The 25,850-nt window shown below is 44.4% G+C and overlaps 3 protein-coding genes and 1 long non-coding RNA gene across 8 annotated transcripts in view; 2 read left to right on the top strand and 2 right to left on the bottom strand.

Moving 5' to 3' along the window:
• LOC118382131 (lysophospholipid acyltransferase 1-like) overlaps nucleotides 1-4,066 on the bottom strand; it is a 16,752-nt gene extending 12,686 nt beyond the window's left edge. Inside the window, 4 exon segments of the mRNA XM_052509360.1 lie at nucleotides 538-633; nucleotides 2,794-2,871; nucleotides 3,041-3,186; nucleotides 3,581-4,066. Of these exon segments, the coding sequence (XP_052365320.1) occupies nucleotides 538-633; nucleotides 2,794-2,871; nucleotides 3,041-3,186; nucleotides 3,581-3,670 (410 nt within the window). The 5' untranslated portion in view covers nucleotides 3,671-4,066.
• Nucleotides 4,067-7,179: 3,113 nt separating this feature from the next.
• LOC118382130 (transcription factor E2F3-like) lies at nucleotides 7,180-19,522 on the top strand. Its single transcript, XM_052509359.1, has 7 exons — nucleotides 7,180-7,689; nucleotides 9,544-9,658; nucleotides 10,927-11,146; nucleotides 12,802-12,960; nucleotides 13,147-13,261; nucleotides 16,273-16,411; nucleotides 18,169-19,522. Exons 1-7 carry the CDS (start codon nucleotides 7,420-7,422, stop codon nucleotides 18,474-18,476), a joined length of 1,326 nt encoding a protein of 441 aa, XP_052365319.1. The 5' UTR covers nucleotides 7,180-7,419; the 3' UTR covers nucleotides 18,477-19,522.
• A 1,158-nt stretch (nucleotides 19,523-20,680) lies between these two features.
• On the bottom strand, nucleotides 20,681-22,249 carry LOC127924648 (uncharacterized). Of its 4 annotated transcripts, none has more exons than XR_008118509.1 (4): nucleotides 22,104-22,249; nucleotides 21,546-21,704; nucleotides 21,149-21,466; nucleotides 20,681-21,043 (listed from the first exon to the last, which is right to left on the bottom strand). It is a non-coding gene; the product is annotated as an uncharacterized LOC127924648 (long non-coding RNA). The 4 variants fall into 4 exon arrangements; XR_008118510.1 differs by lacking the exon at nucleotides 22,104-22,249 and adding an exon at nucleotides 21,705-21,844 and having other exon boundaries at nucleotides 21,546-21,624; XR_008118511.1 differs by lacking the exons at nucleotides 21,546-21,704; nucleotides 22,104-22,249 and adding an exon at nucleotides 21,705-21,844 and having other exon boundaries at nucleotides 21,149-21,387.
• A 1,927-nt stretch (nucleotides 22,250-24,176) lies between these two features.
• LOC118383407 (threonylcarbamoyladenosine tRNA methylthiotransferase-like) overlaps nucleotides 24,177-25,850 on the top strand; it is a 53,175-nt gene continuing 51,501 nt past the window's right edge. Inside the window, exons 1-2 of one of the 2 annotated variants that reach the window (XM_052509362.1) lie at nucleotides 24,177-24,447; nucleotides 25,103-25,268. In XM_052509362.1, the coding sequence (XP_052365322.1) occupies nucleotides 25,153-25,268 (116 nt within the window). In that variant the 5' untranslated portion in view covers nucleotides 24,177-24,447; nucleotides 25,103-25,152. The remainder of the gene's footprint in view (nucleotides 24,448-25,102; nucleotides 25,269-25,850) is intronic. The other variant, XM_052509363.1, reaches the window with a different exon arrangement.

Raw genomic sequence — 25,850 nt, forward strand, 5'->3', positions numbered from 1 at the left:
TGACTGAATGGGAGCTGATAATTAGGAGTATTTTTACTCTGCTGACTGAATGGGAGCTGATAATTAGGAGTATTTTTACTCTGCTGACTGAATGGGAGCTGATAATTAGGAGTATTTTTACTCTGCTGACTGAATGGGAGCTGATAATTAGGAGTATTTTTACTCTGCTGACTGAATGGGAGCTGATAATTAGGAGTATTTTTACTCTGCTGGCTGAATGGGAGCTGATAATTAGGAGTATTTTTACTCTGCTGGCTGAATGGGAGCTGATAATTAGGAGTATTTTTACTCTGCTGGCTGAATGGGAGCTGATAATTAGGAGTATTTTTACTCTGCTGACTGAATGGGAGCTGATAATTAGGAGTATTTTTACTCCACTGGTCTCGGAAAGAAATGACGAGTCCTCGTTGTCAGAGTCAAGACAGAGTAAAACAATGTGTCCAACACTGAGACAAAACCGAGACACTCAATCTGTAGTCTGGAGACGGGTCTGGAGTACTGCCAGTAAACCTGATCTGGAACAACATGGCTACTTACCCAGAGAAGTCTGTTGAGAGGATCCCATAGTTATAGATGAAGACTCTGCTCACCTGACACACTGCGAGGTAGCTGACGGCCGTGATCATAGTATACCTGGAGGAGACATTTAAATCAGATCGAGAACACGGCCGTGATCATAGTATATCTGGAGGAGACATTTAAATCAGATCGAGAACATGGCTGTGATCATAGTATACCTGGAGGGGACATTTAAATCAGATCGAGAACATGGCTGTGATCATAGTATACCTGGAGGGGACATTTAAATCAGATCGAGAACATGGCTGTGATCATAGTATACCTGGAGGAGACATTTAAATCAGATCGAGAACATGGCTGTGATCATAGTATACCTGGAGGAGACATTTAAATCAGATTGACAACATGAAGCTACAGAGTAGCATCCTACATCCCTCCATGCTGTATACTTCTGGCCCTTCGTTGGACACTGTGTTAACTAACATCCAGATGAGCTTCAATGCCAAACAACTCTCCTTCCGTGGCCTCCAACTGCTCTTAAATGCTAGTAAATCTTAGTGCATGCTCTTCAACCGATCGCTGCCCGCACCCGCCCACCCAACTAGCATCACTAGTCTGGACGGTTCTGACCTAGAAAATGTGGACAACTACAAATACTTAGGTGTCTGGTTAGACTGTAAACTCTCCTTCCAGACTCACATTAAGCATCTCCAATCCAAAATTAAATCTAGAATCTGCTTCCAATTTAGCAACAAAGCCTCCTTCACTCATGCCGCCAAAAATACCCTCATAAAACTGACTATCGTGCCGATCCTTGAATTCGGCGATGTCATTTACAAAATAGTCTCCAACACTCTACTCAGAAAATTGGATGCAGTCTATCACAGTGCCATCTGTTTTGTCACCAAAGCCCCATATACCAACCACCACTGCGACCTGTATGCTCTCGTTGGCTGGCCCTCGCTACATATGCGTCACAAAAAACACTGGCCCCAGGTCATCTATAAGTCTTTGCTAGGTAAAGCCCCACCTTATCTCAGCTCACTGGTCACCATAGCAACACCCATCCGTAGCACGCGCTCCAGCAGGTATATTTCACTGGTCATCCCCAAAGCCAATTTCTCATTTGGCCGCCTTTCCAATGACTGGAATGAATTGCAAAAATCACTGAAGCTGGAGACTCGTATCTCCCTCACTAACTTTAAGCACCAGCTGTCAGAGCAGCTCACAGATCACTGCACCTGTACACAGGCCATCTGTAAATAGCCCACAGCTTACCTCATCCCCATATTGCTATTCTTTTTTCTTTCTTCTTCTTTGCACCCCAGTAGCTCTACTTGCACACTCATCTTCTGCACATCTATCATTCCAGTGTTTAATTTCTAAATTGTAATTACTTCACCACACTGGGCTATTTATTGCCTTACCTCGTTTGCACCCACTGTGTCCAGACTTATATAGACATTCTATTGTATGATTGACTGTACGTTTTGTTTATTCCATGTGTAACTCTGTTGTTGTTGTTTGTGTCACACTGCTTTGCTTTATCTTGGCCAGGTCGCAGTTGTAAATGAGAACTTGTTCTCAACTGGCCTACCTGGTTAAATAAAAGATGAAATAAAATCAAATAAAAACTCCTATTTAATATGTAATTCAGATTGAGAACATGTGGCTACAGAGTAACATCCTACATCCCTCCATGCTAAGAATGAGTGGCGCTTTTAATGAATGAAACCTTTTTCATGTTTTAGTCTGGTAGTTCCTCATCTGCATACGGGAGAAAGATCAACTACGAGGTGGAATGGATCGTGTTGATCTTAGCAATCACCTTCAAGTACAACTGGAGATGGACAGTACACACAAATGCTGTATGGTGAAACATGGTCTTTTAGCACACAGTAACCCACAACCCAATGACCCATCTTTCTTTAACTGGAGTGGGCGAGGCGATGGGCGATGGCACAGAGAACAATGCCGTCTCTATCTAGACTCCTCCAAGGAATCCCTCATGGAAAACCTCATCAGTGTTACTGTTCTGCTTTCTACCTACATTCATCACATTCCAGGACCTAAACACAGACAGAGAGACAGAGAGACAGAGAGACAGAAAAAGAGCAAGACAGAGACAGAGAGATATAGAGATAGAGACAGTCTGGTCCAGCTACCACTTCCTATCTAGCTTAACTTGTCATCAACATGTTAGCAAAGAAGGACCCATGTGGTTAAGATGTTATTACAGGTGTCTGCCTGGGAGACGTGATGGTGTGTGTTTACCTGTGAATGTTGTGGATATCAGCTGTGACCAGAATCCTGTAGCAAACCATCACCAAGACGGAGATATGGACTGCATACCTGCAGCGACCAAAACAACACAAAACAAATGATAGGTTACTGTTAAATACTGGGTGATTAGGACTAAACTGGGTCCATCTGTTGTAGTGTCCTCCATTCAACAAAGTGACCCGACCATTGTTTTGACCTGTATGCCCTAATCTAACCAGTGCACCAGAGTGATCCTTACCAGCCGAAACAGAATATGACCAAGGAGAGGCCAAAGAGTGTGGCGACAGCATGGCGGACCACGGGGCTGGAGAACTGAGGGCTGAGGTAAAGACGGAACCAGAAGGAGGCACCAAGGGCAAACACCTGACATGCCAAGAAGTTCACCTGCATCGAAGACATGACGTCCCCAGACATGAGATATTGACAAGACATGCATTCATAGTGTGTTTTTGCCTTAGGACAACAGAATCTTTCAATTCTATTAATTCTATTCTAGTTCTATGAATTCTATTCTAGTTCTATGAATTCTATTCTAGTTCTATGAATTCTATTCTAGTTCTATGAATTCTATTCTAGTTTGGATACAAGCAGAATGTCTCTAAATATACTTATGCAAATGTAATGTGTGTAAATGCCAAGTCAGATGACCAGAATGTTGTCATGTCATTCCAGGGTTATGGCAGGACAATACACTTAATACGATCATTTTACATTCAAATAACTGACTTTAAGCAAATCGATTTTTTTTTCCTTCTCATTTTGGAAAAGTGTAGATTACCTGATCCAATGGGAATCCAAAGAAATCGCTGACTGGAAGCAACCATTTGGAACCGGTAGTTTTAAACGAAGAGGTTGTGAACTCGTCCATTATGCATGGTAAAGGTTTGAAGTCGCTCCTCCGTAAAAAAAAAAGAAAGAAAGAAATGTTTTACCAAAGAAAGAAATAAAGCGCTTCTACAATCTCATTGCTGTTCATTGACTGAAATACATCCCGACTCAAGAAAAACTTGACGTCCTCTCTGCGCAGTCGTAGTTAACAACAATATGCTATTGTGACAGTTGGCAAATATGCGAGAATTAGTGCTGACTGCTATTATAGCCAGTAGCCTACCAAGGCGTGGTACAGAGCTGTCAGTTGTATCACGGACTGAGGCAGGAGCAACAGGAACAGTAGGTGGCGGATGGGATGGCCCCCTCCCCTCTAATAACTCTACATTATCCCACCTACTGATCTAGTTTCTAAACGTGACACAGTTGTGTTGAATGTTCACAAGGAGTAGGTCGCAGGGTTGGGGTGTATTCCAGACAATTCAGGAAGTACATTGAAATTGGAATGTGATTTACTTTCTGAAATGACTGGAATTGAAATAGAATCCCAAAAGCTAGTGGTCCAAGGTTATTATATATATATATATTATTTTTCTATTCGTTTTTATTGCTATTCGTTTTTTTTAAACGTTTGACTTTGAATTCAGTTTAATTTAATTTAACTTTCAAATCTGATTTGATCGTTTTTATTTAGTTTAAGTTGTATAATAATAAATAAATAAAAGTTTTATATGAATTAGTTTCAGTTTCGGTGTTAGAAAGTTTTCGTTTTAGTGGACTGAAAGGTTGTATAGTTTTTTTGTGATGTCACTTCTTCCAACTTGGGGGGGGGGCAGTAATACATAAGGTGTGGGTCAGGTCAAAGGTCAGGTTATCCCTTCTCATTCCACATCCCTTTTGATTAGCTGAGGTGATACATTTACATTACATTTAAGTCATTTAGCAGACGCTCTTATCCAGAGCGACTTACGATTTGGTCAAGTGTGAAACACTCTATCTAGAAACAATTGATCATTGATTTGCTATACGGTTTTGGAAACATTGAACACTCAACTTAATTATCATTAAAAAAATAGCTTTACAAATACACACTTTACTGTTAGTTGTTTCACCACAGGTTTCCACAGAGGTTTAGGATGTAACACAGCTTCAAACCAGCAGATTGGCTTTGTTCCCTCCGAGTTTCCATTAGTTCAGGGAAGTGCAATGCAGAACACCTCCGTGTGAATATGTTAAAACACTACGTTTTATGTGTATTTGCAATATCATTTTGGGGTGATATGAAAGGAGAATTTCTGCGGTTTCCAAAAACATATTGCATGCGGTTGATAATTAATGGTCAGGCAAAGCGTCGAGACAGTTGTACACTTTGACCCCGCTGTGGTCAATTGTTAAAATTACAACCCTGTGACCTTATGGCATTGGGCTCTCAGGAGATTGACAGAGGTATGTTCTTCATTTGCACTGTCATTTCAAATATAATCAAATATGAACATTGCATTTGACAGCTTCGTCAATGGCTGAACTTGTAGGGCCAGATGATGCAGGACGTCATGGTAAATAAGAATGTGTTCTGAACTGACTTACCTAGTTAAATAAAGGTTAAATAAAAAAAAATATATATATTATAAATGGCTTTATGGCATTCTGATTTAGTGAAGGGCACCCCCTGCTGTATAGTGAAGGTAGTGCACTACATTTCAAAATGACTAAAGATAATTGTTTATTTTACACCATCATTGGGGCATGATAATACAGAATCCCCTCATTCTGTAAATACAGAAGTTTCACGTGTTATCAATAATTAGTTTAGATGTAGGGGGTCCAGGGTCAAAGCATTGGATGTGCTGTAAAGCATTACATAGTTTAGATGTGAGACAGTCCGGGGTTTAAAGCATTGGATGTGCTGTAAAGCAATAGTTTAGATGTGAGACGGTCCAGGGTTTAAAGCATTGGATGTGCTGTAAAGCATTACATAGTTTAGATGTGAGACGGTCCGGGGTTTAAAGCATTGGTTGTGCTGTAAAGCATTACATAGTTTAGATGTGAGACGGTCCGGGGTTTAAAGGGGTTTAAAGCATTGGTTGTGCTGTAAAGCAGTTTTGAGACGGTCCGGGGTTTAAAGCATTGGATGTGCTGTAAAGCATTACATAGTTTAGATGTGAGACAGTCCGGGGTTTAAAGCATTGGATGTGCTGTAAAGCATTACATAGTTTAGATGTGAGACGGTCCGGGGTTTAAAGCATTGGATGTGCTGTAAAGCATTACATAGTTTAGATGTGAGACGGTCCGGGGTTTAAAGCATTGGGTTTAAAGCATTACATAGTTTAGATGTGAGACGGTCCGGGGTTTAAAGCATTGGATGTGCTGTAAAGCATTACATAGTTTAGATGTGAGACGGTCCGGGGTTTAAAGCATTGGATGTGCTGTAAAGCATTACATAGTTTTTAGATCCAGGGTTTGAGATGTGCGGTCCGGGGGTTTAAAGCATTGGTTGTGCTGTAAAGCATTACATAGTTTAGATGTGAGACGGTCCGGGGTTTAAAGCATTGGGTTTAAAGCATTACATAGTTTAGATTCCGGGGTTTAAAGTTGTGCTGTAAAGCATTACATAGTTTAGATGTGAGACGGTCCGGGGTTTAAAGCATTGGATGTGCTGTAAAGCATTACATAGTTTAGATGTGAGACGGTCCGGGGTTTAAAGCATTGGATGTGCTGTAAAGCATTACATAGTTTAGATGTGAGACGGTCCGGGGTTTAAAGCATTGGATGTGCTGTAAAGCATTACATAGTTTAGATGTGAGACGGTCCGGGGTTTAAAGCATTGGTTGTGCTGTAAAGCATTACATAGTTTAGATGTGAGACGGTCCGGGGTTTAAAGCATTGGATGTGCTGTAAAGCATGAGGGAAATTCCCTTGTCTTTTGTCCACAGCAATAGTCCAGAGACTAGCAAAAAATCATAACATCATTAAGCCTGAGTGCCAGTCTGTGTTATTACGTATTGAAAACTCATTGTCACCTATTGCCATGTTTGGCTTGACAAGGACAGAAATTGAGTCGGGCAAGAACATGATTGTATGCATGTTTGAAAGGCAATGAAAGTAGCAGCAGCAGTTTGTAAAACGATTCTAGTAAATGCACCAGCATTTGTGAATGGCAAACTAGCTTTTAGCTGCCATAAACTCACCATGTACTAAGCCCATTTTAAATAAATAAATAAAAGTAAATAATTATACAAAATTCTTCATAGTTTATAAAAAGTCAGTTTAGTTTACGTTGTATGAAAAAATTCAACCGGTTTGATTATTTTTTTTCGCTGACATTATGTGGACACGTTGATTGCGTCTGACGTATCCAGCTTCAACTGTCCAATGAACGCGTGCCGCCTAATCTTCTATAATGTCATTGGTCAATAAACTAGGGAACGTACATAAAATAGGTGGAGTTATGACTTAGTGTAACCAATCGCGTAACATATGCAAATATTGTTTGAAAATTTCCCGGGAAATCCGAGTTTCGCGGGAGGGTTCCTTCGCGCGTAAACGGTATCCCTTCATTCATTGTCAGCTTCCTGGAGCCATTTTTGAGCTGGCAGGGCTGAGACTCGCGCTAGTTTCTAATCCATTGCATCTGCCTAAATGTGCTCTCAATATACTTTTAAACATACAAATATCGGCAAATAAGATCATAATCTACTCTTTCATATCAATATTTTTGAATTTGTCGCGGTGGATTATCTGAAAAGGGGCTTTAAACTAAAGGGACAAAGGGTACCCGAGCCCACAAAGATGAGAAGAGGGATCTCATCAGCCCCGGATAAAGTAATAATAGCAGGGGTTGGAGGCTCTTTAGATAAAAATGCGGTATTGACAGCATTGTCCGACCGGTTAACCCCTCATTTTACAACTGCCACTTATATCCAAATTATAACTCCACCGCCCTGCATTACACAGACTTCAAATGTCTGTTTGTCCGAACCTCCAGCTGGCAGTATATATTCCACTCCAAACGGAGCAACAAACGGAACCGGACAACGACCTACATTAGGACGTCCACCGGTAAACTTGCTAATGTCGTTTTCTGTTGTATTGCAGTGAAATGAAATGAACCAGAAACTGCTTCGTACGTTGGTAGCCTAGCGAGCTAACGTTAGCTAGTTGGGTCGCTCTCCCTGATCCCCTTGAGTCACCCAACAGACTCGGGAGGTTCGCTCAATAGTTGGGGTTTTTACACTAGTCTGATAGCAGTTATTGTTGTTCAAGCCGTAGTTAGCTACTTTTACAGGTGAAACTATATATAAATCTGTCATTTTAGTTTGGGTAGCCTGTTGGCTAGCTGATCAGATATGCCAGCCATGTATTATCAACTGCTAAGGGGTCAGACCCGTATCGTAAAAGGTCAACAGCCAACACCGAAACAATTTCTTATCCGTTTTTCCAAGTTGAGAAGAGTGTTTGGGTTTTAGTGTAGGGTTCAAGAGCAGCTCTCGTCTTGCAAGGTTCCGTGCATGTTTGACACACAGTCGTGCTTCAGCTTGCTAGGCTAGCTGTACAATAATTACTTGTCAGAAATGAGTGGCTAGGCCCTGTTAGTGTTTTGGACTTGGGGGGGGGATTAGAAAGCGGGTTGACTGGCTCGCTCGGTAGGTAGCCTGCGAGCTAGCCAGCTAACTGCAAACACAGGCCAACAGTCTTAGTTGAGCAACAGAAGGACAATCGTCTTGTCTTTTAGTTTCATATCGAATATCGTTATAGCTGCTAACTGGCTACATTGTTATAATGGCTCGTATGCTTGCGTGCTTCCTGTGTTTTTTTTTTAACCATGAAATTGCGGAAATGCCTTCCATATAGACCTGCTGATATAGATACAGTTCTGGTCGTGCATCAAAAAGGCACAGGACAATAGCAGACGTTCTATACTGTCTTTGACATTAGTCTACAGACATGGCTAGTTTGCGTTCAGGATCCCCATTTGCTCACAGAGGAAGATGCATTAGATGGGGGGGGTGGTGGGGGAGGGAGGGTTGACTGGGACATTGGTTTGGGGTGTGCAAAGATGGCAGCCATATTTAATATTTCTGAACTGTCCCAGCAGCAAGGACCTCTATTTGTTCCATCTCCAGCTTCATGAAAATGCCTGACGGAGCCATCTGATATTATGAAAATGTTAATTTTCTCAAACAAACCCGATGTTGATGCTCTATATTTTGTCCCTGGTGAATGACCGGCCTCATGTTTTCCCTCATATTGTAGTTTTGACCTGCTCCACACACTAATGTCCTCATTGCCCCGACGGACTCGATTTGCATTTCTCTACACATGAAACACCCATGGCGAGATACTCAGCACTCCTGTTTTCATCACTCTTTCTCAGACCCGTAAATAAAGCAGCCCTCATGCCATGTCGTTGGACAAAATGGCCGACATCTCAACTGACACTCTTCGGGTCGTGGTCTTATGATATTGAGGGCATGTTGGTTGTTTTATCTTTTCACAATATAGAACTAATCTTTATGAATGTGATGTGGTTCTCACCTGGATTCCTTTTTAAAGATGAAGGCACAAGGCTGTAAGTTGCTCTTTATAAGTCAGTCTGTTAAATGAGTGGTGTCTTCAAATGAACGAGGCACAGCTGTTGTACACTGACAAACACACTTCAGTTTCTTGATGGGACGTGTCGTTCAGTGGCGCTAATGGAGCCATGTACAAAACAAGCATATTTTAGAAGTGAAGTCAAATGCTTTCTTTTCTATTGGAAATGTTAAAATGTATTATACCATTTCAAGGTGTAGAAACTATTCAACAGAGTAGGTTTGAATTTCTAAAGCCTATCACACAGTCGGAACGATACTGAAGAACATCTTTTATCTGTTTTGTGAGAAGTAATCTGACTGAGGTGTTTCCCTTCTGCAGGCCAAGCGGAGGTTGGCGTTGGATGAGTCGGACCACCAGTACCCCATCGAAGGAGCCAGGACCCCCAGGGGAAAGGCTGGAGGAGCCTCCGGGCCTGGGCTCAAGAGCCCCAAAAGTAAGACTGGGCCAGAGCAGATGGTTCAAGTGAGGAGTCTGTGACTGTGTTATAAAGCCCATCATTCCTATAAAGTGGCCCTCCTGGGGCCTAACGGAAGGCGCAGTGGTCTAGGGTACCGCAGTGCTAACTGTGCCACCAGATACTCTGGGTTCGAGCCCAGGCTCTGTCGCAGCCGGCCGCAACCGGGGGGGGGTCCATGGGGCGACGTCCATTTGACCAAGCGTCGTCCGGGTTAGGGAGGGCTTGGCCGGTAGGGATATCTTTGTCTCATCGCGCACTAGCGACTCCTGTGGCGTGCCGGGCGCAGTGCGCGCTGACCAAGGTTGCCAGGTGCACGGTGTTTCCTCCGACACATTGGTGCGGCTGGCTTCCGGGTTGGGTGCACGCTGTGTTAAGAAGCAGTGCGGCTTGGTTGGGTTGTGGATCGGAGGACGCATGACTTTAAACCTTCGTCTCTCCCGAGCCCGTACGGGAGTTGTAGCGATGAGACAAGATAGTGACTACTAACAATTGGATACCAAAATAAATTGAGAGTATGACTTTCAACCTTCGTCTCTCCCGAGCCCGTACGGGAGTTGTAGCGATGAGACAAGATAGTAAGCTACGTTGTGCTCAATGGTTCAAATCTGTAATAACTCTTGACCCCACTAATCGGTTTCTGTTGAGCAGCTAATCGGCAGTCAGGTGTGCTTGATTTGGGTGAAATCCTGCAGGAATGGAATGTACCAGTCCAGGAGGATGGTTGGCCACCCCTGCTAAACGTGATCAATGAGGAAGTTGGGCTCAGTACTGGGTCCATGATGTGTGTGGGTAAAAGCAGGCCCTTCTGAAATCGAACAGTCTGCACCGCTCGGGCACGTTGTCAACAAGGCCGCATAATGCATCGTTCAGAAACCTACAACATCCATTTCCCATAAAATATATGTTTGAATTTTCAAACGAGTTTTCAGTGGGAAGGCAGATAATGCCCTTTTATCTAAATAACTAATTTTTTATATGTGAGAACACACAATCCTACTCATTACTCCACACTAAAAAAATAAAATAAATTTGAGCCGACTTCGCAGCTCGGTTCCAAAACGAATGTAATTAACGGTGACCCAGGGCTTTAATAGAATCCCCTCATTCTGTAAAGATGCTTATTTGCTCACTGCAGTGAGAACATACTGTAACTTGTAATTTTTTAATTAAACACGCTCTCCCATCCAACTTTAAACATAATACTCAGCTGGATATCTTTCTCTCTCCTGTCCGTCTTATTGTAGCTCCGAGGTCACCGGTAGAGAAGACGCGCTACGACACGTCGTTGGGCCTGCTGACGAAGAAGTTTGTTGAGCTGCTGGGCCAGTCGTCTGACGGAGTCATCGACCTCAATCAGGCCGCGGAGGTTCTCAAGGTGCAGAAGAGGCGCCTCTATGACATCACCAACGTACTGGAGGGGGTGCACCTGATCAAGAAGAAGTCTAAGAATAACATCCAGTGGATGTAAGTGTCTCACCAGAACGACTTGATTCAGACTAGTTCATCCCCTTAAGGGGAGGGGCCAATCACTAGACATCATCACTGACTTGATTCAGACTAGTTCATCCCCTTAGGGGGAGGGGCCAATCACTAGACATCATCACTGACTTGATTCAGACTAGTTCATCCCCTTAGGGGGAGGGGCCAATCACTAGACATCATCACTGACTTGATTCAGACTAGTTCATCCCCTTAGGGGGAGGGGCCAATCACTAGACATCATCACTGACTTGATTCAGACTAGTTCATCCCCTTAGGGGGAGGGGCCAATCACTAGACATCATCACTGACTTGATTCAGACTAGTTCATCCCCTTAGGGGAGGGGCCAATCACTAGACATCATCACTGACTTGATTCAGACTAGTTCATCCCCTTAGGGGGAGGGGCCAATCACTAGACATCATCACTGACTTGATTCAGACTAGTTCATCCCCTTAAGGGGAGGGGCCAATCACTAGACATCATCACTGACTTGATTCAGACTAGTTCATCCCCTTAAGGGGAGGGGCCAATCACTAGACATCATCACTGACTTGATTCAGACTAGTTCATCCCCTTGAGGGGAGGGGCCAATCACTAGACATCATCACTGACTTGATTCAGACTAGTTCATCCCCTTAAGGGGAGGGGCCAATCACTAGACATCATCACTGACTTGATTCAGACTAGTTCATCCCCTTAGGGGGAGGGGCCAATCACTAGACATCATCACTGACTTGATTCAGACTAGTTCATCCCCTTAGGGGGAGGGGCCAATCACTAGACATCATCACTGACTTGATCTAACTGCATGAGGAAATGAAAATAGTTTTCGGGCTTGTGTCCTGTGTTAAAACCCTCCCCTTTCTCTCTCCCTCTTTCTTTCTCTCTTTCTCTCTCTCCCTCTTTCTTTCTCTCTTTCTCTCTCTCCCTCTTTCTTTCTCTCTCTCCCTCTTTCTTTCTCTCTCTCCCTCTTTCTTTCTCTCTTTCTTTCTCTCTTTCTCTCTCCCTCTTTCTTTCTCTCTTTCTCTCTCTCTCTCTCTCTTTCTCTCTCTCTCTCTTCTTTCTCCCTCTTTCTCTCTCTCCCTCTTTCTTTCTCTCTCTCTCTCTCTCCTCTTTCTCTCTCTCTCCCTCTTTCTTCTCTCTCTCTTTCTTCTCTCTCTCTCCCTCTTTCTTTCTCTCTCTCTTTCTGTCTCTCTTTCTTTCTCTCTCTTTCTTCTCTCTCTCCCTCTTTCTTTCTCTCTCTCTTTCTCTCTCTCTCCTTATTTCTTTCTCTCTCTTTCTCTCTCTCTCTCTTTCTTTCTTTCTCTCTCTCCCTCTTTCTTTTTTTCTCTCTCTTTCTCTCTCTCTTTCTCTCTCTTTCTTTCTCTTTCTCTTTCTTTCTCTCTCCCTCTTTCTTTTCTCTCTCTCTCCTCTTTCTCTCTCCCTCTTTCTTTCTCTCTTTCTCTCTCCCTCTTTCTTTCTCTCTTTCTCTCTCCCTCTTTCTTTCTCTCTCTTCCTCTTTCTTTCTCTCTTTCTCTCTCTCCCTCTTTCTTTCTCTCTTTCTCTCTCTCTCTTTCTTTCTCTCTTTCTCTCTCTCTCTTTCTTTCTTTCTCTCTGTTTCTCTTTCTTTCTCTCTGTCTGTCTCTGTCTCTCCCAGGGGCTGTAACCTGTCTGAGGATGGGTCTACGTTGACCAGCAGCCAGAGTCTGAGCAGTGAGCTGTGTGACCTGGGTCAGGAGGAGAGGAGACTGGACGAGCTGATCCAGAGCTGTACCCTGGACGTCCAACAGATGACAGAGGCCTCGCACAGCCACAAATATCCTTATCAGACACACACTGTTAACCACACTGTTATAATAGGAAAAACAGGAAGAGCCAAGGCTCTAGGATCCTATGAAGCCGTTATGACTAGTGTCACTGAGGTGCTCAAAGCTGGTCAATATGAGTTTTTTTTTTCTTCCAAACCCAGCGTTTTTAGTTTTCTTTAACCCTCCTGGTCCACGTTTGCGTATGTGACATACCAAGACATCCGTCAGCTACGTCACCTGAAGGACCAGACGGTCATCGTGGTGAAAGCTCCCTCTGAGACCAAGTTGGAGGTACCAGACCCACAGGAGGTAATCGCACAAGTCTAGTTAATCAATATGACTTAGAGACGGTCCTCTTTGTGTTCGTCTAGTGTACGTTCTACAACATTGTGTTTTGTGTACAAGGTACATGCAGTTGTGGTGCTTCTCTTTTCAACGTCAACTAACACCTAAAACTAACCGCGTTGGACGACGGCTCGCACTACAATCACCCAATCAGTGTCTGACAACAGAGGTACTGGTCAACAATATCCCAGACACCAGACCAGACCAGACCAGTCCAGACCAGTCCATGTACTTGAGGTTGAGGATCACTACCAATTGAATCAATACCTAATCAATGCAGCATGTCTGTCCACTGCAGTGTTTATACAAGGGTTAGTTATGGTTTCCCCCCTTGGAGAACAGCGTCCATTTTAAAACACTTTTTAAGGACCTCTCATTGGAACTAAACTCAGCACAAAAAGAAACGTCCTCTCACTGTCAACTGCGTTTTTATTTTTGGCAAACTTAACACTTGTAAATGTTTGTATGAACATAACAAGATTCAACAACTGAGACATAACTGAACAAGTTCCACAGACATGTGACTAACAGAAATGGAGTAATGTGTCCCTGAACAAAGGGGGGGTCAAAAGCAAAAGTAACAGTCAGTATCTGGTGTGGCCACCAGCTGCATTAAGTACTGCAGTGCATCTCCTCCTCATGGACTGCACCAGATTTGCCAGTTCTTGCTGTGAGATGTTACCCCACTCTTCCACCAAGGCACCTGCAAGTTCCCCGACATTTCTGGGGGGAATGGCCCTAGCCCTCAACCTCCGATCCATCAGGTCCCAAACGTGCTCAATGGGATTGAGATCCAGGCTCTTCACTGGCCATGGCAGAACACTGACAGTCCTGTCTTGCAGGAAGTCATGCACAGAATGAGCAGTATGGCTGGTGGCATTGTCATGCTGGAGGGTCATGTCAGGATGAGCCTGCAGGAAGGGTACCACATGAGGGAGGAGGATGTCTTCCCTGTAACGCACAGCGTTGAGATTGCCTGCAATGACAACAAGCTCAGTCCGATGATGCTGTGACACACCGCCCCAGACCATGACGGACCCTCCACCTCCAAATCGATCCCTCTCCAGAGTACAGGCCTCGGTGTAACGCTCATTCCTTCGATGATAAACGCGAATCCGACCATCACCCCTGGTGAGACAAAACCGCGACTCGTCAGTGAAGAGTACTGTTTGCCAGTCCTGTCTGGTCCAGCGATGGTGGTTTGGGCCCATAGGCGACGTTGTTTCCAGTGATGTCTGGTGAGGACCTGCCTTACAACAGACCTACAAGCCCTCAGTCCAGCCTCTCTCAGCCTATTGCGGACAGTCTGAGCACTGATGGAGGGATTGTGCGTTCCTGGTGTAACTCGGGCAGTTGTTGTTGCCATCCTGTACCTGTCCCGCAGGTGTGATGTTTGGATGTACTGATCCTGTGCAGGTGTTGTTACACGTGGTCTGCCACTGTGAGGACGATCAGCTGTCCGTCCTGTCTCCCTGTAGCGCTGTCTTAGGCGTCTCACAGTATGGACATCGCAATTTATTTCCCTGGCCACATCTGCAGTCCTAATGCGTCCTTGCAGCATGCCTAAGGCACGTTCACGCAGACGAGCAGGGACCCTGGGCATCTTTCTTTTGGTGTTTTTCAGAGTCAGTAGAAAGGCCTCTTTAGTGTCCTAAGTTTTCATAACTGACCGTAATTGCCTACTGTCTGTAAGCTGTTAGTGTCTAAACGACTGTTCCACAGGTGCATGTTCAATAATTGTTTATGGTTCATTGAACAAGCATGGGGAAACAGTGTTTAAACCCTTTATGATGAAGATCTGTGTAGTTATTTGGATTTTTATGAATTATCTTTGAAAGACAAGGTCCTGAATAGGGGATGTTTTTTTGTTTGTTGCTGAGTGTAGATTTGACTAATACTGTAGTTGTTAGGCAGTTATCATGTACTAGTCAGTGACGTCCTAGGGACCACCCAGCTAACTAGATTATGATGAGAGAACGTTTTTGTAATGTTACCTGTTCATGTACTAGTCAGTGACGTCCTAGGGACCACCCAGCTAACTAGATTATGATGAGAGAACGTTTTTGTAATGTTACCTGTCCATGTACTCGTCAGTGACGTCCTAGGGACCACCCAGCTAACTAGATTAGGATGAGAGAACGTTTTTGTAATGTTACCTGTTCATGTACTAGTCGGTGACGTCCTAGAGACCACCCAGCTAACTAGATTAGGATGAGAGAACGTTTTTGTAATGTTACCTGTCCATGTACTAGTCGGTGATGTCCTAGAGACCACCCAGCTAACTAGATTAGGATGAGAGAACGTTTTTGTAATGTTACCTGTCCATGTACTAGTCGGTGACGTCCTAGAGACCACCCAGCTAACTAGATTAGGATGAGAGAACGTTTTTGTAATGTTACCTGTCCATGTACTAGTCGGTGACGTCCTAGAGACCACCCAGCTAACTAGATTAGGATGAGAGAACGTTTTTGTAATGTTACCTGTCCATGTTCCCCAGATGTTTGAGTGTCCAGTGTTCCATTTAGTTAGGGGAACATTCTAAGTATGTTAGAGAACCTGAGAACCTATTTAGCATTGGAGTTAGTTTGCATTTAGTTTGGAGAACATTCCCTTAATGTCAAAACATAACGTACCCTGAACGTAGCTACATGTTCTCCAGACTTATCAATATGAATGTTCTAGACGTGTTTTCATGGTGTCCAGTTCTCTGTGGGTTAGGAGAATATTCCTCCAACATCCCACCAAACATACACAACATGGTTGCCATGAATGGTCCTTGGAAACGGCCCTTTGCACGTCGCTGCAACATTCCTTTGAAAACGTTAGGTAATGACCTAATACACTCTTTAAGGGAATGTTCTCTAACGTTGCGGGAACGTTTTGTTGTTAGCTGGGCAGTTTTGGGTCTGTGTCACTTGAGGTTGAGACAAACCTGTTCTATAACTAATCAGTGGGTCATGTTGTTTGTTTACCAGGGCCTGTCGGTCCTCCTCACCAGCACCAAGGGGCCTATTGAGGTGTTCCTCTGTCCGGAGGAGAACATCGGTAGTCCTGTGAAGAACGGCGGCCCGGATGTCCAAGGAAACTCCTCGCCTTTCCTCAAAGTGTCAGCAGGTACCTTTCCCGTCGGCAGGGTAGCCTAGTGGTTAGAGTGGAGGGGCGGCAGGGTAGCCTAGTGGTTAGAGTGGAGGGGCAGCAGGGTAGCCTAGTGGTTAGAGTGGAGGGGGCAGGGTAGCCTAGTGGTTAGAGTGGAGGGGCGGCAGGGTAGCCTAGTGGTTAGAGTGGAGGGGCGGCAGGGTAGCCTAGTGGTTAGAGTGGAGGGGCGGCAGGGTAGCCTAGTGGTTAGAGTGGAGGGGCGGCAGGGTAGCCTAGTGGTTAGAGTGGAGGGGCGGCAGGGTAGCCTAGTGGTTAGAGTGGAGGGGCGGCAGGGTAGCCTAGTGGTTAGAGTGGAGGGGCGGCAGGGTAGCCTAGTGGTTAGAGTGGAGGGGCAGCAGGGTAGCCTAGTGGTTAGAGTGGAGGGGAAGCAGGGTAGCCTAGTGGTTAGAGTGGAGGGGCAGCAGGGGGTAGCCTAGTGGTTAGAGTGGAGGGGCAGCAGGGTAGCCTAGTGGTTAGAGTGGAGGGGCAGGGTAGCAGGGTAGCCTAGTGGTTAGAGTGGAGGGGCAGCAGGGTAGCCTAGTGGTTAGAGTGGAGGGGCAGCAGGGTAGCCTAGTGGTTAGTGGAGTGGAGGGGCCAGCAGGGTAGCCTAGTGGTTAGAGTGGAGGGGCAGCCTAGTGGTTAGAGTGGAGGGGCAGCAGGGTAGCCTAGTGGTTAGAGTGGAGGGGGCAGGGTAGCCTAGTGGTTAGAGTGGAGGGGCAGCAGGGTAGCCTAGTGGTTAGAGTGGAGGGGCAGGGCAGTGGGTAGCCTAGTGGTTAGAGTGGAGGGGCAGCAGGGTAGCCTAGTGGTTAGAGTGGAGGGGCAGCAGGGTAGCCTAGTGGTTAGAGTGGAGGGGCAGCAGGGTAGCCTAGTGGTTAGAGTGGAGGGGCAGCAGGGTAGCCTAGTGGTTAGAGTGGAGGGGCAGCAGGGTAGCCTAGTGGTTAGAGTGGAGGGGCAGCAGGGTAGCCTAGTGGTTAGAGTGGAGGGGGAGGGTAGCCTAGTGGTTAGAGTGGAGGGGCAGCAGGGTAGCCTAGTGGTTAGAGTGGAGGGGCAGCCAGTGGGGTAGCCTAGTGGTTAGAGTGGAGGGGCAGCAGTGGGTAGCCTAGTGGTTAGAGTGGAGGGGCAGCAGGGTAGCCTAGTGGTTAGAGTGGAGGGGCAGCAGGGGTTAGCCTAGTGGTTAGAGTGGAGGGGCAGCAGGGGGTAGCCGAGTGGTTAGAGTGGGGGGGCAGCCAGGGGTAGCCTAGTGGTTAGAGTGGAGGGGCAGCAGGGTAGCCTAGTGGTTAGAGTGGAGGGGAAGCAGGGTAGCCTAGTGGTTAGAGTGGAGGGGCAGCAGGGTAGCCTAGTGGTTAGAGTGGAGGGGCAGCAGGGTAGCCTAGTGGTTAGAGTGGAGGGGCAGCAGGGTAGCCTAGTGGTTAGAGTGGAGGGGCAGCAGGGTAGCTTAGTGGTTAGAGTGTTGGACTAGTGACCAGAAGGTTGCAAGTTTAAACCCCCGAGCTGACAAGGTACAATTCTGTCATTCTGCCCCTGAACAGGCAGTTAACCCACTGTTACTAGGCCGTCATTGAAAATAAGAATTTGTTCTTAACTGACTTGCCTAGTTAAATAAAGGTAAAAAAATGTGCACACTCTTTACAATTATTATTTTAGGCCTGATCAAATTTCCTTTGCGTCTTGATCAATCAACATTTAGTGTTTTTTAGTAGTAATATCTCTCACATCCGGTCTCCTTTCTCCCACAGAGAGCGCAACAGACCGCGGCAGTAACGACTACATCCCTCCAGATCGCTCTGCGGTGATGGTGACCAACCTGTCCCCCATCACCTCCCCTTTCACCAGCCTCCTGCTGCAAACGGAGGACCAGATCCCCTCCTCCCTGTCTGGGCTCCTGGAGGGCCACGGGGCCGGGCCCTTCGTCAACCTGTCCCCCCCGCTCCTCAACGAGGACTACATGCTGAGCTTAGAGGACGACGAGGGGATCAGCGATCTGTTCGACACCTGTGACTTTGACAAGCTTCCTCTGGAAGAACTCATGTGTCCCTCGATGTAAGAGGGGGGGTGGAAGACGGGATGTGTCCCCTCCCCCCATTACTGAATAGAGGGAGGGGTGGAAGACGGGATGTGTGTCCCCCCTCCCCCATTACTGAATAGAGGGAGACATAGGGGACCCTTGTCTCTGCTGTGTTCACGTGTACCAGGAGAGACGGGGAAATGTCTGCTGTGTTCATATGTAACTGTCATGGAGGAGCAGAGAGGGAACCGTCTGTAGAGAGAGACTGCACCATGAGGGGAGCTCCTTGGCACTCCTTTCCCTCTGTTTAAAGAGGATTAGGTACACAGGGCATGCTGGGTAAAAGATCTCTCTCTCCCTGTGCCTGCCTGTTTGTCGAGGCAGTACACTGGGCCAGGTGGGTGAAAGCCCCCCCCCCCCAGCCCACCGTCTTTCTCTCCTTGTACCTGCCTGTTTGTCGAGGCACTGTAGACTGCCTTAAAACTGGGTCGTGTTCAGTAGGAACAAAACGTATAAACTCATTGAAACTGAAACAGGGGATGTTTTCAATTTCGGTTGCGGAAAGGTTTTGCCTCGCTTGTGGCCTAATGAAAACGACCCTGACCAACTCTTCTCTCTCTTCTCAGACCTTCTTGATTACTGAGAGCTGCCTTTTATCCTAACTGGCGCTGGTGGAAACGCCTCCGTAACCATCTGTGTGTTTTTAGACAGCTGCTCGTGTGTTCCTTCTGGATGCTTCTCTGCCGTGTCAGGTGACCAGCTTGACCCTATGGCTGATCTACGTTTGTGCTGATGAGGTCTATGCTTTTGTCTTCGTACGTAGAAAATGGCAGTGACAGTGTGATGATAGTTATTTTGGCACAAAAAAACCATTGAGTTTGTCTTTGAAACTTTTAGGAACCAGGGCCTCTACTCTTAATACTTTAGAGCAACACTCAAGTTGACCCCTTATTTTCGATTGGGGACTTGTCAAGATATTATCTCCTACTTATAACTGACATTCATATTAACTGTCTAATGACCGACGAGGGATATTTAGCTTTTTTGTTGCTGTGGGCAAATAATGGGTTTACAAGCGTCACCCAACTTTAGAGCAACACTCAAGTTGACCCCTTATTTTCGATTTGAATGGGACTTGTCAAGATATTATCTGATCTGAATGGATATAACTGATCTGAATGGATATTAACTGATCTAATGACCGATTTGAATGGATATTTTAGCTGAATATATTTTGATCTGAATGGAAATCTGAATGGGATATTTTATCTGAATGGATATTTCATCCCAAATTTAAATTGAATGGATATTTCTGATTTGAATGGAAACCTGATCGAATGGTCTGTTCTGATCTGAATGGATATTTCTGATCTGAATGGATATTTCTGATCTGAATGGATATTTCTGATCTGAATGGATATTTCTGATCTGAATGGATATTTCTGATCTGAATGGATATTTCTGATCTGAATGGATATTTCTGATCTGAATGGATATTTCCAATAACAACCACAGTTAAAAAGCATCCGTTATGTTATTGCTCTGAAGGAATTCCTCAAATGATCTTGGAAAGAGAGTCTTGGGCTCTGTGCTGATGAGGCTTGGGCGCTATACCTTCTACTGGGGATTTAGAAATATCGATATCATGATTTTCAATAGTTTTCTTTGGGGGGGGGGTTGTGTGCTGTATATCTGAAGGTTAAGTATAATGGAATCTAAGATGTGTGAAATTATATCCAGCTCAGGGCTCCAGCGTTTGGTTTGCTAACGTGCTAGCTAAGTAGCGAGATGTCTTGTTTACAGCAGAGATATTCAACCCCCTCTTGGATTTAAGATCCCTGTTGCCTAAAGTTGTTTTGTGCCTCAAAACATTGCACCCAACTATCAGTAATACCGTATACCCTTTACAGATGTACACTTTAGTCAGCGAGCAATGCTGTTGTAGATGGACCTTACGCTTGCTTACGGTGCTCATCTGAATATTTTAACACTGCCCCCCCCATTTTAAAATCACAAGCTCATGAATGGAAACATTTTCTCTTTCCAAAAACAAAGCGGGTGTGGGACTTCTCCCTCTACTTAAAGGGAAATGTGTTTTTTGACTGACATCAGCATTTCTTTTTGTGTGGAGAATAAAAGGAATGAACTTTTCACCGAGCAGAACAAGTGTGGCTACTTGGTTGATTTGAATGCCGAATGAACTCTTAAATGTGTTCAGTTGTAAATGTTCAGTTGTATTCGGCTAATTTGGGGGGCTAGATGTTGTCGTATAATTTTTGTTGATGTCACAGTGAAGTAGAGACAGGATAGTCTTTAAGTTAGCCCTAGATGATCATTGAATGATATGCCTGTTGCCTTGTTGACTGGATGTTGGTATAAGCTGGGGGTTGGTGCCCTGATGTCTAGAAATCATCCTCTTTAAATGAAGGTATGATTCTGATCACTCACTAGGTACTGTAGACGACCTCTGGCTCTAGATGTTGTTTTATTACTATACTAATGCTTGTTTATTTTTGGGGTGTTTGATGTTAGTCGGATAGGTGGCCATTTTAGCAGAGGTTCTGATTTCTAGAGCTGTAGTCATGGTGACAGACTGTTTGGCTTACCTCTTACCTGATAGGTGGCCATTTTAGCAGAGGTTCTGATTTCTGATTTCTGTTTGGCTTACCTCTTACCTAGAGCCTGCAGAGTTGACAGACTGTTTGGCTTACCTCTTACCTGATAGGTGGCCATTTTAGCAGAGGTTCTGATTTCTAGAACTGTCGTCATGGTGACAGACTGTTTGGCTTACCTCTTACCTGATAGGTGGCCATTTCAGCAGATGTTCTGATTCCTAGAGCTGTAGTCATGGTGACAGACTGTTTGGCTTACCTCTTACCTGATAGGTGCCATTTTAGCAGAGGTTCTGATTTCTAGAGCTGTAGTCATGGTGACAGACTGTTTGGCTTACCTCTTACCTGATAGGTGCCATTTCAGCAGAGGTTCTGATTTCTAGAGCTGTAGTCATGGTGACAGACTGTTTGGCTTACCTCTTACCTGATAGGTGCCATTTTAGCAGAGGTTCTGATTTCTAGAGCTGTCGTCATGGTGACAGACTGTTTGGCTTACCTCTTACCTGATAGGTGCCATTTCAGCAGAGGTTCTGATTTCTAGAGCTGTAGTCATGGTGACAGACTGTTTGGCTTACCTCTTACCAGATAGGTGGCCATTTCAGCAGAGGTTCTGATTCCTAGAGCTGTTGTCATGGTGACAGACTGTTTGGCTTACCTCTTACCTGATAGGTGCCATTTCAGCAGATGTTCTGATTTCTAGAGCTGTAGTCATGGTGACAGACTGTTTGGCTTACCTCTTACCTGATAGGTGGCCATTTTAGCAGAGGTTCTGATTTCTAGAGCTGTAGTCATGGTGACAGACTGTTTGGCTTACCTCTTACCTGATAGGTGGCCATTTTAGCAGAGGTTCTGATTTCTAGAGCTGTAGTCATGGTGACAGACTGTTTGGCTTACCTCTTACCTGATAGGTGGCCATTTTAGCAGAGGTTCTGATTTCTAGAGCTGTAGTCATGGTGACAGACTGTTTGGCTTACCTCTTACCAGATAGGTGGCCATTTCAGCAGAGGTTCTGATTCCTAGAGCTGTCGTCATGGTGACAGACTGTTTGGCTTACCTCTTACCTGTATCTGAGTTCAGAGGTCAAGGATGGCTTGGTGGTGACTTGATGGTCAGGCACGTGGATGTGTTATGTTGATAGAATGGTGCATATATGAATTAATATTCTGATATAATGGCTTGGTTTCCATTCGTGTGTTTGTGTTTTAGCCAGTTAATTTGTGTGTGTTGTGTGTAAATGGTTTTTGCGTAGTGAGTTGCGTTCCTTGGTGACGGTAATGAAACGGAACTCTTCCAATTCTGAGTTCATCTAACCAGGGTTGGGATTCACTTACATTGGTGTTTCTCATTGAGGAGAATGGAGGGATTTACTGAACTGAATATTAACGTAGTATTGTTGCCATTGTTGAATAATCACATTTTTCCATACCTTTTGGGATTACAATTTTGTCAGTGTTCGCGTCTCTAATAATGCTTTTGTTTGTTATAAAGGTACTGGAAAATGTAGAAAACTCCCCCCAAGTGCACAGAACATTTTGTCAATACATTTCCTCTCTTGATCTTTAATTTCATATTTATATCAATGTGAATATGTATTTATAAACTCAACTTGAATTTTTTTTTCTTTCTTATACTAATTAGATTTTCATTCTATATAAGAATTTATATAAAAAGGAATTCCCTACAATTTTATAGCCTGGTTGAACCAGATTGAAAGCTGCGTTTGCATTCACCACGAAGCATTCCGTCGGGTTTAACCAGGCTAACCATTTTTATCTCATGTTGACCTGGAATCTGGTCACAAATTCCTCTCCGATGTTGAACCATTTGAAGTGATGAAGGAAGCCTGTCTTTCCCAATGTGTGTGGATGATGCTTATTATAACACAAATGGGATGCGTCCCAAATGGCACCGTATTTCTTATGTAAGTGGCACTTTAGACCAGAACCCTACGAGGCCTAGTGCACTAGATAGGGAATAGCATGCCATTTGAGACGTAACCATGGAGATTACACACTGCTTATTAATTTTTCCCCCTTTTTTTTATATGAATGCATGAAAGAGTATGTTATGTGAATATTTTTGAAAATACAGATTTAATTTTCAGTTTTATTGTAACATGGCTTTTTAAAACATGTATGTTTGATTTGAAAGCTTTGATATAAATTGTGTATATATATAAATATATATATATATAATGCATTTGAACAGGACCATCTGTTGGGTTGGTGCCATTTGAGGATGTGTTTTATATTCTGGATGTTTGAAATTCACCAAAACTTGAATAAAAGCAATATAAATATGGCAATTGTAACTTCACTATGGAAATTGATTTAATTATTGGTTCTAGGACTATATTTCTGGGTGGGCAGACATTTTCTCTGTTTCTGAGCTAATATCCTGCAATTTTGTCATTGTAAATAAGAATTTGTTCTTCACTGACTTGCTAGTAAAAAAAAAAAAGTTTTGGCTCGACTCTAGCATCATTTGGGTGGGCAACATGACATTTTGGGTGGGAAAATCCCCACTCTGCTCGCCCTCCAAATGAGTGCAGAAAGAGTACAAAAAATAAACCGCGAATAGAGTCATTTCAGGTAACTCACAACGGATTTCGCTTGTCACGAGGCAAGAAGTTTGTCCCTCACTCCCTTCCATTGTTCCACGTGGTCATCAAAATGCGCCCAGCAAGTACGCGAGACAGAGAAAGAGGCAAAGCGAGAGGCTTTACTCCACCCAGAATCGTCACACGAAAAATAAGCTCACGAAGTGAGGAGTTTTTGTATGGGGGTCCGTGATTGTACAATTTGGTCTACAAAACATGTAATTGCTCATTTGCTACATGAGGCATATTTGATCGAATATACGTTTTGTAATGGGTAGGTTGTTACTAACACACTGGTTTGTAAAGTGGACGCACGTGGCAATTCCGCAACTTAGACACAACCCAAATAGTAGTTTTTTTTCCGTCTTCAAGATAGATGGATAAAACCTATTTTAACATGGACATTGCCATTGAGAGCTTCCACTGTTTTAAAGTAGATTTCTGGGTGCAATCGGCCAATGAAGAAAATGTACTACTTTAAAATGGAGACAGCCCCAATTCACACAGATACAAACATGAGTTCTCTAGCTGTCTCTGTGGCCCGGGTATCTGCCCCCCGATTGGCTAGAATGGTCCCACCTGATCTATACTCTTCCTGCCTGCCTTCCATCTTTACGGACATGTATTTCCATCGTTCGAGCGGCGAATAGACTCTCTTGTCAATATAATAGACAATCTTTGTGTCAGAGCTGATCATAACAACCTTCCAACTAGCAGCTTTGAGTTTGTCTTCCATTCGAGAGTGAACATTTATTAGTGCCGTGTTAACGACTGAAGTAATAACCGGACATAAACACAGGTGAGGAAGTGTAATACGAAGTTGAACGCACGTGCCATTCCAAAACAGAAACACGTGGGTCGTTTTGCTGTGTTACTGTTCGCAAATGTTAGCTGGAAGAAATGCACGTTTTAAAGAGACAATATAGGTATAAAACGGGCTCTGTGCCGTATAAATTGTGCTATTGTTATGCATAAATGTTATTGAATATAAAAGCTAACATTGGCTAACTGTTAGCAAGACCAGGCTTCTGTCGCAGTAATTTGGCATACTCTTTTGACACCACCTTTTGTAAATCATACTATTATCTGAACAATTAATATTAAAGTTGTCAAACAGCCAGTAAAGATATAACTATACATGTCCCTGCTGAGACTGATCTTGGGGTAAGTAGCCTAGCTAGTTTTCTAATGAAGTTAGCTGGACTCAGGCGGGCCGAGGAGGGGGTTGTTCGCGCCAAAGAACAGCGTGCTGCTAGTTCATCTGTGGATCAACACGGGACATCTAGCTATGAGACATACTGTATTATCATTGACTACACTACTCCGAGAGGTCCACAATGTGGCTTTGAACTCCTCTGTATTTTGTATGGTCAAGTTAATGTATCATTGTGGACTGACACATTTCTAAATACATTTGGTCTAACTAGTGTGTGTGTGTGTGTTTTTTCTACCAGATCGTCATTATGCCTTCTGCTTGTGACTCCCGATCGATGACATTGAGGACATGGTGTCAGCTGACGACCCGACTCCACAGGAGAGGCAGTATGCCAGGAAGAGCATCGTCCCCAGAGCCAGGAAGAGAAACACCCAGCAGACGACAGAGGTGCTGCAAGCAGACAGGTGTGGTTAAATCAATGCACTGGGGCCAATGCACACTTGTTTGATTAAAGAGGGAACCTTGCCTGAGAGCTGAAGACTTGAGTTGTCTTCCTGAGCTAATGTCTCGGGGCTTTAGTTCAGGGGGTTATGTCAGTATTATGACGTGCAGGAAACCCGGGGTTCAGTCCCAGTCATTTTTAAAGCATGCTTAGATGAACTTGGGAGGATGGCTCCTTCACACCTCTGTGCTGCTACTACCTTTTTCTCTATTTTTATGGCTCTTTCTCAATAGTCTTTCCCTCCATTCCTCACAACCTCTGTCCTCCTCAACACTTTCCTCCCCTCTAACCACCTCCAATCAGAAGGAGGTGTGAGCAGAGGACCTAAAGATACAAAGAGAGAATTTTGAGATTCAACTCGTGCGTCAGCGAGATGACCATGCCGTGTTGAAGATGGCTCTACTGCTGCCACTAGCCAGGGACCAAATCACTACTTCTCGGCCACTTCAATTTAATTGTAGAAGAACACTGCCACTTAGGGGTCATTATAGAATGGAAGCTGTCGAGCTTCATCGACCCCCAATTATTTAATTTCATTATCAGC

This window comes from Oncorhynchus keta, unplaced genomic scaffold (assembly GCF_023373465.1).
Source record: "Oncorhynchus keta strain PuntledgeMale-10-30-2019 unplaced genomic scaffold, Oket_V2 Un_contig_4386_pilon_pilon, whole genome shotgun sequence".
Lineage (NCBI taxonomy): Eukaryota > Metazoa > Chordata > Actinopteri > Salmoniformes > Salmonidae > Oncorhynchus > Oncorhynchus keta.

Bases quoted from the DNA above. Each gene is read 5' to 3' on its own strand.
- LOC118382130 (XM_052509359.1), top strand. From the start codon at position 7,420: ATGAGAAGAGGGATCTCATCAGCCCCGGATAAAGTAATAATAGCAGGG. The intron at 12,961-13,146 runs ATATCCTTATCA...CTCCTGGTCCAC, and splicing joins GAGGCCTCGCACAGCCACAA to GTTTGCGTATGTGACATACC. The intron at 13,262-16,272 runs GTAATCGCACAA...TTTGTTTACCAG, and splicing joins AGGTACCAGACCCACAGGAG to GGCCTGTCGGTCCTCCTCAC.